Source organism: Symsagittifera roscoffensis, chromosome 9, assembly GCF_963678635.1.
Source record: "Symsagittifera roscoffensis chromosome 9, txSymRosc1.1, whole genome shotgun sequence".
In the NCBI taxonomy this organism is placed as follows: domain Eukaryota; kingdom Metazoa; phylum Xenacoelomorpha; order Acoela; family Convolutidae; genus Symsagittifera; species Symsagittifera roscoffensis.
Window position 1 is genome coordinate 13,437,824 of NC_087070.1, and position 12,190 is coordinate 13,450,013.

General features: G+C 39.1%; 1 protein-coding gene across 1 annotated transcript in view; it reads left to right on the top strand.

Annotated features, from left to right (window-relative positions):
- The window catches only part of LOC134853881 (uncharacterized), a 158,685-nt gene that overhangs the window by 39,007 nt on the left and 107,488 nt on the right, over positions 1-12,190 (top strand). Inside the window, exons 5-14 of the mRNA XM_063869837.1 lie at positions 1,484-1,616; positions 1,888-2,013; positions 2,307-2,508; positions 4,594-4,796; positions 5,184-5,411; positions 5,686-5,871; positions 8,233-8,354; positions 8,924-9,177; positions 9,478-9,759; positions 10,186-10,439. Of these exons, the coding sequence (XP_063725907.1) occupies positions 1,484-1,616; positions 1,888-2,013; positions 2,307-2,508; positions 4,594-4,796; positions 5,184-5,411; positions 5,686-5,871; positions 8,233-8,354; positions 8,924-9,177; positions 9,478-9,759; positions 10,186-10,439 (1,990 nt within the window). The remainder of the gene's footprint in view (positions 1-1,483; positions 1,617-1,887; positions 2,014-2,306; positions 2,509-4,593; positions 4,797-5,183; positions 5,412-5,685; positions 5,872-8,232; positions 8,355-8,923; positions 9,178-9,477; positions 9,760-10,185; positions 10,440-12,190) is intronic.

The window sequence follows — 12,190 nt, forward strand, 5'->3', positions numbered from 1 at the left end:
CGCCCTTGTAGCTCGAGCATCTTCATCACTCGGAAGGAAATCTCCTCTGTCTGGTTTAATAAATGGAATTTATAAATAAAGTAAACTGTTCACGCCCTTGTAGCTCGAGCATCTTCATCACTCGGAAGGAAATCTCCTCTGTCTGGTTTAATAAATGGAATTTATAAATAAAATAAACTGTTGACGCCCTTTAGGCTCGAGCATCTTCATCACTCGGAAGGAAATCTCCTCTGTCTGGTTTAATAAATGGAATTTATAAATAAAGTAAACTGTTCACGCCCATGTAGCTCGAGCATCTTCATCACTCGGAAGGAAATCTCCTCTGTCTGGTTTAATAAATGGAATTTATAAATAAAGTAAACTGTTGACGCCCTTGTAGCTCGAGCATCTTCATCACTCAGAAGGAAATCTCCTCTGTCTGGTTTAAGAAATGGAATTTATAAATAAAAAAAACTGTTCACGCCCATGTAGCTCGAGCATTTTCATCACTCGGAAGGAAATCTCCTCTGTCTGGTTTAATACATGGAATTTATAAAAAAGTAAACTGTTCACGCCCATGTAGCTCGAGCATCTTCATCACTCGGAAGGAAATCTCCTCTGTCAGGTTTAATAAATGGAATTTATAAATAAAGTAAACTGTTGACGCCCTTGTAGCTCGAGCATCTTCATCACTCAGAAGGAAATCTCCTCTGTCTGTTCTTATAAATGGAATTTATAAATAAAGTAAACTGTTGACGCCCTTGTAATTCGAGCATCTTCATCACTCAGAAGGAAATCTCCTCTGTCTGGTTTAATAAATGGAATTTATAAATAAAGTAAACTGATCACGCCCATGTAGCTCGAGCATCTTCATCACTCGGAAGGAAATCTCCTCTGTCTGGTTTAATACATGGAATTTATAAATAAAGTAAACTGTTCACTCCCATGTAGCTCGAGCATCTTCATCACTCGGAAGGAAATCTTCTCTATCTGGTTTTTTAAATGGAATTTACAAATAAAGTAAACTGTTGACGCCCATGTAGTTCAAGCATCTTCGTCACTCAGAAGGAAATCTTCTCTATCTGGTTTTTTAAATGGAATTTACAAATAAAGTAAACTGTTGACGCCCTTGTAGCTCGAGCATCTTCATCACTCAGAAGGAAATCTCCACTGTCTGGTTTAATAAATGGAGTTTATAAATAAAGTAAACTGTTCACGCCCATGTAGCTCGAGCATCTTCATCACTCGGAAGGAAATCTCCTCTGTCTGGTTTAATAAATGGAATTTATAATTAAAGTAAACTGTTCACGCCCATGTAGCTCGAGCATCTTCATCACTCGGAAGGAAATATCCTCTGTCTGGTTTTAATAAATGGAATTTATAAATAAAGTAAACTGTTCACGCCCATGTAGCTCGAGCATCTTCATCACTCGGAAGGAAATCTCCTCTGTCTGGTTTAATAAATGGAATTTATAAAGAAAGTAAACTGTTGACGCCCTTGTAGCTCGAGCATCTTCACCACTCAGAAAGGAATCTCCTCCGCATGGTTTATGGAACTGAGCAAGAGTCTGGAGACGAATATGGTCACTCGTGCAGTCATGGACTATGAACCTCCCGCCGGATTCTGCAAGAGCTGGGTACAATTAAATCTTACTAATTTGCACAATATACAATGTTCTTTTTTTGCAACTTTATTTTTACAATCCATGTGACTCAAATTAAATAATTTTGATTTAATTCTCATAGATTTTAATACGGAATTTCAAAACCAGGATATAAAACTAACTGTGTAGTGGTATCAAACCGAGTTTATGCTCAATTTGGGTCAAATGGCAACTTATACTATCTTTCGTTTCCAAAAAAAATTAGCTTCAGTTAAATAGCTTTATTTTTTGTTTTGATTGTCAGATGAACTACCAGTTTGACTTCGGCACAGGTGCCGGTCGCACCCACCCCCACCCACTCACGTGGATGGAGTGGGTGTACCCCTACCCAGGCACATTCATCGTTACTGGAATTGCCGACAGCAGATATGTGAGTGCATTCTTTAAAACTTACTTTACTGTCAAAATGAAAACGGTCAAGAAAGAAACATTTTTAAAAGCGTTCATGTTTTTTCACTTGAAAAATTGCGTATTTTTTTAATGACAAAATATCGTGAACAAATATAATGGGATCTACTTTTTCGGATTTTGAAAAACAATTTGTTTTACTTTGTTGCTTCTGTCTCATTTCCTGTCGTCTAGTTTACAATGTTATATTTGTGTTGTATTGCAAGTGGTGCGAAGCTTTCCACGGTCTCTGAGTAATAATAGTTTTCTGTTCAGCCTGCGATAGATGCTACGAGTGTGACTGTGGTTGAGTCAATCAGGAAGGAGGGGGTGGTGGCCTCCTGTGGTCCCACTGGCATCTTCAGATTCGGACTGAAGGCCAACTGCTCTGTCACGTCCATCCTCGGCACTGGCGTCATGGCCAAGATATTCTGGGGGGAAAAGGACAGGAAGCAGTTCGACTTCTCCCGAATAGAGAGTGAGTTATTTGTTGCCAGAGCATTTAGTTGATTCTTAATCGAAATCATGTTTAATGTGTATAAATGTTGAACTTCCCGCATTGGCAAATTTTAATCTAATTAAAAATTTTTTCTAATTAAAATTATCCAAATAAAACTAAATAGATAAGATTATATATTTTGTTTGACATTTTTAAATCAAACACATTATGACGAGTACAAAAAACATTTTTTACTCTTTTTTGGAAAAGTCTATCAAAGAATGTTTTATTTGTGCATTTTATCCGTATAAATCAGGGCCAGATTTAGAATTTTCTCAAGGGGGAGGGGGGCATTTTCAAAATTTTTCGAAAAATTAGTCGACTGTTTTCATAGGTCGACCAAATTGGTTTTCCGAGCACTCCCAGAACAGTATATAGACCCATTTTTGACCAAAAATTATGCGCCGTAAAGCAAGTGTTTGAAAAAACAAAAAAAAAAACAGGTCAAAAATCCGTTTTTGTGCTTTTTTAGGTAAATTTAGACCAAAAAAAAATGCTTTTTTCTGGCGCGCACTCCCCTTCAAATTTAGTATACAATGTCGCCTAAGGCGCCTTAGAAAAGTTTTAGGATTGGTCGGCCTAAAATGGATGTAAAAAAATACCAAAGGGGGCCCATTTTTCGGCGAGGGAGCCGAATCCCTGAGGGAAGAGAGTGTCCAACGACGACCCCCCCCCCCCCCCCTAAATCAGCCCCTGGTATAAATTGTGTGGATCATTTGAATAAATTTTTGTATATAACTTGTGATTAGTATGCTCCAAAATAAACACTAACAAAGGATTTTAGTTCTTCTCGAATGTTATATCAAGAGTATAGTTTTCAAAAGAGTATGATCGATTTGATAGCCTGAAAATCCGTTATTAAGAAGCTACGGACTGATTAGCAAGTAAGTTTTTGCCCAATTTAAGTTGCCTGAAGGAAAACTCACAGGCGTCAAGTGTGGTATCGAAACAAAGCCCTATTGGTCCTCCTTTGTACTATTTTGAGATGTTCATTTTTGGCTGACTGACACTAAAAATTTTCTAAGGGTGCCTTTGAGAGGGGAGCGCGTGCCGAAAAACGCGATTTTTTGGTCAAAATTTTGGCCTTTTTTAAGAAATGTTTGGCCTGTTTTTTCAGAAAACTTGCCTGCGGCGCAGAAAATTTGGTCAGAATGGGTCTTTATAGTGATTTGGGAGTGCTCAGAAAATCAATTTGATCGACCAAAAAAAAAGGTTGACAAAATTTTCGAAATTTTTTTGAAAATCGCCCCCCCCCCCCCTCGAGAAAATCCTAGATCCGCCCCTGATTACACACGTTAATTTAGACAAAAGACCATGAAAACGCTTAAACCCTAGTTTACCACCCCCTCACATTTATCGCGACCCCCCAAACTTTTGTACCTAACCCAACGTTCAATAAACAAGGGGCAAAAGAAGGGAAATAGAAAATAGGGGGAAAGGAAACAATTGAAAGAAAACCAGAAAGCAGTTTTTTAGCCAAACTAAATCCTTCTTTTGAACTTTACTTATGCACTGTGTTTTAAACCAAAACAACTGTAAATTTTGGCACTGGTTTTCGAAAATTTCTGACAAATTAGGAAAAAAATGATTATAACTGAATATAATTGATGAAAATATATTTTGATGGTTGGGCGAAACTAAAACTAATCTGCAGTAATCAATTATAATTGATTGTTTTTTAAATTTTTATGGAGACTGAAAATGAAAATTCAAAATAATTGATTAGTTTCTACGAAACTCTAATGCGGGCAGGAAATTCAGTAGAAAAAAATATAATGTTCAATAAAAGGTGGTCGGAACATTCTGTGCTAGTAGCCCAGCAACCTGCTTTTTTGTTTTTATTTAATTGAAAGTTTTTTCATGGATTCCTCAGTTAAACAGAGACATGATTGCTTTTGTTTATACCAATTTTAGTCTGCAACTAGACGCCTCTGTTTTGAAAAATTGTGAAACCAAGTTTTCAAAAGCCAAACTATTTTGTGTAATTTGATCAACTAAAATAGCTTTCAAACTTTTGATTTATGTTTCAAAATGAAGTTATTTCTCAGTGTGTTCACTTTGCAGACCCCTACCACTGCCAGGCGGGATCACCCGTGCTGCAATCTGTGAGCTGTGCGGACTACCTGGACCCAGACGACCACTTCTACGACTCAGGCACAGCCAAACAGCTGTTCGATCCACTCTACGAGTTCAGCTGCGAGGGAATTCTCAAGGGCTTCCAGTATTATGTCAAGGCCGCCGGCACAGGAGAGTCGATTAAGTTCAAGGTCAGAAACGAAAGTGATCATTATTTTGTTCCTTAGTTTGCTATTTTGTTATTAGTTTGTCCTAAGTTGAGAATTTGAAATGAATTTATATTTTTAAAGCTTAGACGGCAGAAAATGATTCTACGTTTTTCTAATCTGGTTAAAAAGAACTCAAAAGCCAAGAATAACTTAAAAGAACTCTCGACTATGCCCTTTATCTAAAGTTTTTAAATCATCCACTGATGAAGCTATTTAAGAAATGAGACGACAAACAAAAAAGAAAAAAACCTCGAAAATCTCAAATTGGTTTTTGTTATAGAATCAAAATGTTTGATCGGGGCAAAAAAAGAGAGAAAGTTTTTTAGTATGATCTTTTTTCAGTTTTGTGTTATTCTGTCTGATTTGCAGCTGTTTGCACCCTCGTGTGGCAGTGGGAGTGAGCACTGGTGCTTCGACACCATGACATGCACTGACAGCTCCACCCCCTGCCTGCCCCCCTTCTCCTACAGGTGTGGCATGGGTGGGGCCTACTGTCAGATGGGGGGAGGCTGCACTGACCACACCTGCTCACCCACACACAGATCGGACTCCTTCACCACTAATGGCATTGACTATGCCTTTGTGCAGGAGTGGACCGTTAGTCTCTAACTTGGAACAATTCTTCATTCATTACAAACTCAGGAATGAATGACTTTTGTTCAGTTTTGTTAGGTGAAAGTTAGTCATTTCCTTTTTTGCAAAATGGTTTTATGCAGACAATTCTGCAAACATTAAGTGATTTAACATAAACAAGGTTTTAATTTTAATGAAAAAACTATTGACTGTGAAACGGTTTTTTGAAGCCATGGGTAGCGCCGAATTGAAAAATTTTGAAGAAGTGGTGTTCAACTTACCTTCGCGCTTTCGGAAGGTTCCTCTGGATGACTCATGCGCTTTGGACTCGTGTGGCTGCTATGGCCTCTACTACCTGGATCTGGGGACATACTCAGCACCAGATCATGTGCGAGTGTACCCTGGATACATTCTGGTGTTGGAGAGTGGGAACAACAAAGTGTACTACAATCGAGATGTGAACTCAACCGACACAGTCTACTTAGTAAGAAACAGATGATGGATCACTTGAGTTAACTATCTGATTGAGGACACAACTTTTGACCTTCGAAGACAGTCCTTAGCCCACATTTATCAAAGTCGACTTTGATGAAATGAACACAAAATACATTAAAAAGCAATAAGGGTCGTTTGTTGCTGAGCTCATAGCACAAACAACTCATTATGAAAATGAGAAAATAGTTTTTTTTTCTAATTGCGTATTTTTGTTCGCAATGCGATAATAAAATCTGAACGAAAGCCTAAATTACATATATACTCGATAGTAGTAGTAAGTTGAGCATAGTCACAGCAATTTTTTCAAAAAATGAATACAAAGACGAAAAAGAAACTTGTATTAAACTTATATTAAGAAACTTGTATTAAGATTTTTTTTCAGATTTTTCGCAGAAAAGATTTTTTGAATTCAAATTGACAAAGTGACCTAATTTATCTGATATTTTTTTCACTCAAAAATGTAGCTCAAGCTTTTGAAATGAAAAATTTTGTTTTTTACACTTGCAATCAGTTGAGTGTATTATTACAAACCTTACTTTTTTTCTAAGCTAACTCACAAATAAAATGTTAAATAAACACTGTAGCATTGGAAATTGCATAGCATCTGTTCTCTGCTTTATTTGTGGCTAGTTTTTGCTGCCAACTATGCTTCCTTATCTGTGTGGTTAGTGTATGAAAATCTAAATCATTAGGTCGAAGTTTCAAAGCTGAGAAATAGCCGTAATTTTACTAATTCGAGGCTTTTTCTAATTTTTATTATCGCACTTTATAGAGCTGCTTTTTTGTTTTCTCGCAAGTGTTTGCGAAGCGAAGCTTCGCCTCTTTGTCAAAAGTTCTAGTTTTAAATGACTTTTCAACTTTTATTAAAGACCCCCTAGTCGATTTTTATTAAAAAACCTATTTAAAAAAAAACTGATGAATATCTTCAAAAGATTTTGCCAGATAACCTCACTCTTGCAAGATCTTGCATATAACCTCCATCTTGTAAGATAAACCTCATTTGCAAGAATGATGCAAAATCTTGCAAGATAGACTTCCTTGATCGACCAAGGCCCTCAGGCCGAACTGAAATTTAAATACTATCGTGTGCCAGAAAATTTCTTTCTCGAATAAAGATTCAAAACATAGAATAGAATCTGCTGCGAAAAGGATCGAATGAGATGAAATAACGAAAAAATGACTATGTTTGCACTTAGTATCTTATTCTTAGGATGCAAACTACTTCTTGTCTCAAATTTAACACAAAACAGTTTTTTGTATTTTTGAATCTAGTTAACTAGAAAAGTATTGTTTTACAAAAGTGTACAAGAAGAATCGTTTTAAAAAAAAAACAACTTCCAAAATACAAAAGCTATAATTTGCAAGCTTGATAATTAATGGTAGAAGCGATTGCTTAATCCGCTCCGCTCACATTCCCCATGAGTGGCATAATGCGCGCGAATCGCAGCGTTTTCCACAAACTAAATGGCCGTGTTCGGTAACTAAACGGGCAAACAACGTGATTTATTTGTTTGTGCGAGTTGCCGGTTTCCATGAAAATAGCGATGTATCCTCTATTGCATGTTCTCTGTTACGATAATTTTAGATTCAAACTGCATTTCAAAAAATTGTTACAATACACGTGGAATGAGTCGACTCTCAAATTTTGAACACACACTGCCCGCTAATTGCTGAAAAAAGTATTGTTTTTTTAAAAATCAAAATGTTCGATCAGTCATTGTATATTGTCTAGTTGTTAAATTTCCAAGAAATATGTCAGATAATTTGATAAACTCCTCGTGCAAGTTTTAAAGCCCGTTTCAAATGCAGTTTTTCTCCTAACTGTCAGTAAAATCACATTCAACCTGGCTTTTAATAAATAGCAATTTGCCTGCATTTTGAAATTTAGACCTCTAGTGTAAAAAATTGCGCAATGCTTTTAAGTTTAGAGTTTGGTAACCACTATTTTCAAAAAAAAACAGTTTCGTGAGCGCAGTACTCTCAAAATTGAATGAATTTCTGGATAACTCAATAATTCAACAAAATTCCCTGAAACAAAGGCAAAAATTCACAACTACATGGTGGTGCAAAAATTACGGGGGCAGACAAGCTCAATTATAGTTATTTTTACATCAATTGAGCTTGTTTTCCCCGTAATTTTGAATCAAAAGAACTGACTCGTTCAAGGGTGAATTTTTGAAGTCGCTGATTAATTCCAAACAATTTTTGACAACACTTTTTTTAGTCCAAAGTCAAGCGATATTGATAAAAACTATTTTGAAAATTTAATTTTTTTCACTTCATCCGATTATTTCATATCAGTGGCTTAGAAGATTGCAAGCTATTTGGACGTGAGCTCCTCTCCTTTTAGTTTAATGCCGCCGACACCACTCTCTCCATGGGGTCTGAGGCCAGCACTGACACTGGGATCAAGTGGGCGTTCCAGGGATTCCTGGCTCAACCTTCGGCCATCAACCTCACAAACAACCTACCGTAAGTGCTGTTTGTTACCATGGAAGTTTCCAAAAAAAGGATAGATGCAAATTTGAGTTTGGACGAGACATCACCTCTCTTGCGCATTGCTTGCCCCCTGGATGAATAGTCTTGATTTAGTTGGTTTTTCCTGATTGTATTCATGCGTTCAAAGGTAACTGGGCTCTTTTCCTTGTGTGTCATAATTTTTAGGAGTGGTGTTGAAATTGCTAAGTCTCCGCTTGTCATTCGAAAGGGGGGAGGTTGCCCTGAAATTTAGTCAAAAAGTTGCACTTCATGTTACTCCTGACCAGTGGCACAACAGATCGGGTCTTCTCCCTTGTGGATAGTTCGTCTTAATCAGTTAAACTAAAAAACTACAATTTCTGTAAATAAAGTATCGCTATTAGCTTCAATCATGAAAGCGATTTCTAGGATGAAAAAAACATTATGTTGCACTGCAGGAGTTTGCAATCATCCAAAGTTTTCTTTCGCAAACTGAATTCACTTTTTTACCATATCAAATCGTGTAACGAGGAGAAGGTAACTTGTAAATGCAGAATTACATGCGTTTCCTAATTTTATTGTAGAACCCCCGACGGAGCAGAGCCCTATCAGGTGGAGATCTGGGTGACAGCTGACAAGTTCGCGGACGAAGCGGACCTCAACTTGACGACAGTGGTGGACGGCGTGACCAAAACAGTGCCTGTCTACTACTTCACATTCGAGGTGTTCTCCTATGAGGGCTTCAGCAACGTGTTGGCCGAGGGACTGTACGAGTACCACCCGTTCGCAGCCGTGGGCTCTCGCTACGACTTGCTCATCAATCTCGACAATCCTTCGGGTCAGCCAAGAAGGGTTCTTTGAGGCTTAATCAATATATAGAAGGAGATATGATCGATCCCCACCACAGGAGTTCAGCTGCCTCACTTTGTAAAAGATGCTCCCTGTTTGACTGACTGGCTCCAATGTTTTTGTACCACTGCGAGTCAACCTTTGATATTAGTGAAAAATTATATTTGAAAAGCGCGTTTGATATTATCTACTCATGATATTAAAATTCAGGATCATGAACATGAAAACACTGGTCACCAATTTGGTTAAAAGCAAGCCCGTTTCATACTTAAAAACCACTAATTTCCAGCTTACCAGTACGCGGTGTCTCTCGACATCGACTGGGGAGACGGAAGCAGCTACGGTCCAGTGGACTTCCTGGCAGGCACTCTGGAAAGCCACACGTACTCCTCGGCTGGCGAGTACGAAGTGTGTGTGCATGCGATCAATGAGATCTCAGAAGACACCACCTGCTGGACTGTCGTGGCCTACAACCCCGTCCCAGATGACAAGTATGACGTCCTGTTTTCCGACCACAACATCGGATGTCCCTGCGGAGTGACGGACAATGCTGGCAACTATTTGGGAGATGGTGAGTCATCGGGACCAGCTTTTTTGATAATTTTTTCTACTGCCGAATGGTCGCAGTCAATTTGATCAACCTTTCGAATGACAAAGCATGTTTATAATTTTTATTTTTATCTTCATTATCAACAGCTCTCAATAACAAATGTGCGAGTGGCGCAAGAAAAATCATGAATGATTTCCAGTTTCACTATTGGAATTTAATTTTCAAGATTGCCATTCAAAAAAGTACATGTTGTTAGCCCATTTTTTTTAATTTTCATTTTGGGCTTGCGTTTTTGAAAAAGTTGTCAATCATAAAAATGACGTTGCAACTCAAAAAACTTTATATGAATTTTTTCTGTAAAAATTGAACGTTAGCTCTTTGTTGACACTTTTAACACCGAAATCATTGACACTTTTCCAACTGTGTGGCTACTGTGGTCCTTTTCAGGTGTGTTTACTGTCACCATATCCCAGAGTGACTTGGGCTTCTTCTCCGCCAACTTCCCCACCAACGCCACCGCCTACTTCATAGTTGACAAGAAGGAGAACATAGTGCTGGACCAACACCTGGATGAGTCACCCTTCATGCCCGCTGGCACAGATGGACAACTAGTGTTCACGTACACTTATGACAGTCCAGGGTGCATAGACGTAGGGCTAGTGATCAGCAATGCAATTTCACTGTTCGCGACTGCAACCAAGGTAACATTAGACATTTCGAGAGAAAACAATATGCTTACTATTTACAAAACTTATCCAAAACAAAATCATATATTAGAAGAACACCAAAAACACCATTTAGCTGCTTATCATTTGTCGTAGAGTGAGTACTTTGAGACCTATTTGACAAATCTCGCGTAAATCTCCACGATTATATAAAAAACGGTTTTCAAACACTTTAATTAATGAGTATTTTCTCGGCAAAATAACTCCGGAAGTTTGAAAATATAACGATAATTTATAATTTTCAACAAGCTTTATCATCGGTAACATCGGCCACAAAAAACTGCATAACTCAAAGCAAGCTGCAAAAATGGCCAGTATTTGTCCTTGAGACAAATTGCTCTTTTTAAAGGTCAGCCTTAATCAAGGCTGAACCAAATTAGAGCGAAAAGACGGTTAAAATGGGTTTTGGGGGGACCGAACCTGGTTACGGAGCATCCCATCAGGTTCGGTGCACATTCGAGTTCTAGAAAGGAAATGACCTAGTCGGGATTCGAACCGGCGCCGAACCCGCCGGGACGCACCATGTATACGCTTGGCTACTGTCCCTGTATGCATTTACATTTATATGCATTTATACTTTCGCACATTTACGTTTATATGCATTTGTACTATTGTTTTATATTTGCGCTGCAACATCCTCCACCCCTAAACAAGGAAGAACGGGAGCGAGCTTTACGGTCGGGCGGGTCAGTTCGCTCGTAACGGTCTTTATGTCGGCGGATCGCGCGCATCCGTCTTTACCGTAGTGTAGTTTAGCAATACGGGCGAGTGGGTAATGCCCACGTGGGCTGTCGGGTTCGACTACCCAAACCAAGTCGCCGGTTTTCAGTGTGACATCCAAATCATTATGCCACTTTGCTCTCTTGTTGAGAGATGGTACATATTCACGCAGCCAGCGTGACCAAACTGCGTTAGCGTACGATTGTGCTCTGGCGTAACGCTTTTTATGATTAAAGTTATCTTCGAAACTTAACGACGGGAAGCTAGCTGCGCTGTGACCGAGAATGAAGTGATTCGGGGTGAGTGCCTCTAGGTCGTGCGGATCGGAACTGACCGGAGTGATCGGTCTTGCGTTAAGTAATTGTTCAACTAGGCAGAGCGTTGTTCCTAGAACTTCCTCAGTTAATCTCCTGCTGCCTAATATGTCGTACAACACTCGCTTAACACTTCTCACTAGCCGCTCCCAGGCGCCGCCGTGATGAGGGGCACTGGGCGGGTTAAACTTCCACTTAACGCCTTTGTGGACGAAAACGGCCGGGGCGACTTTGTTCCAATTTTGGACACAGGATAGGAGCTCCTTTTGAGCACCAACAAAATTCGTGCCATTGTCAGAAAGAATGGTTTTGGGGGTACCTCGCCTTGCAATAAATCGCTCTACGCCCATGACGCAGGAACTAGTATCGAGAGATGGAACCAACTCGATGTGAACTGCTCGAGTCGTGAGGCAGGTAAATAGGAAACCCCATCTCTTTTCGGTACTTCGGCGTATTGGCACTTGAAACGGGCCAAAGTAATCAACACCTGTGTTGGAGAAAGGAGGCTGCTTGTAACCCAGTCTTTCAATCGGTAGGTCAGACATAATGGGCACAACTGTTTTTGCTTTGCGCTTACGGCATGTTATGCAAGTATTTTCGATGTTCCCAAGTAACCAGCGCAACTTCAGAACAATGTATTTCAACTGAACTACAGCCCGCATGTAATTCAACCCCTGATGTGCATGTTGAAAG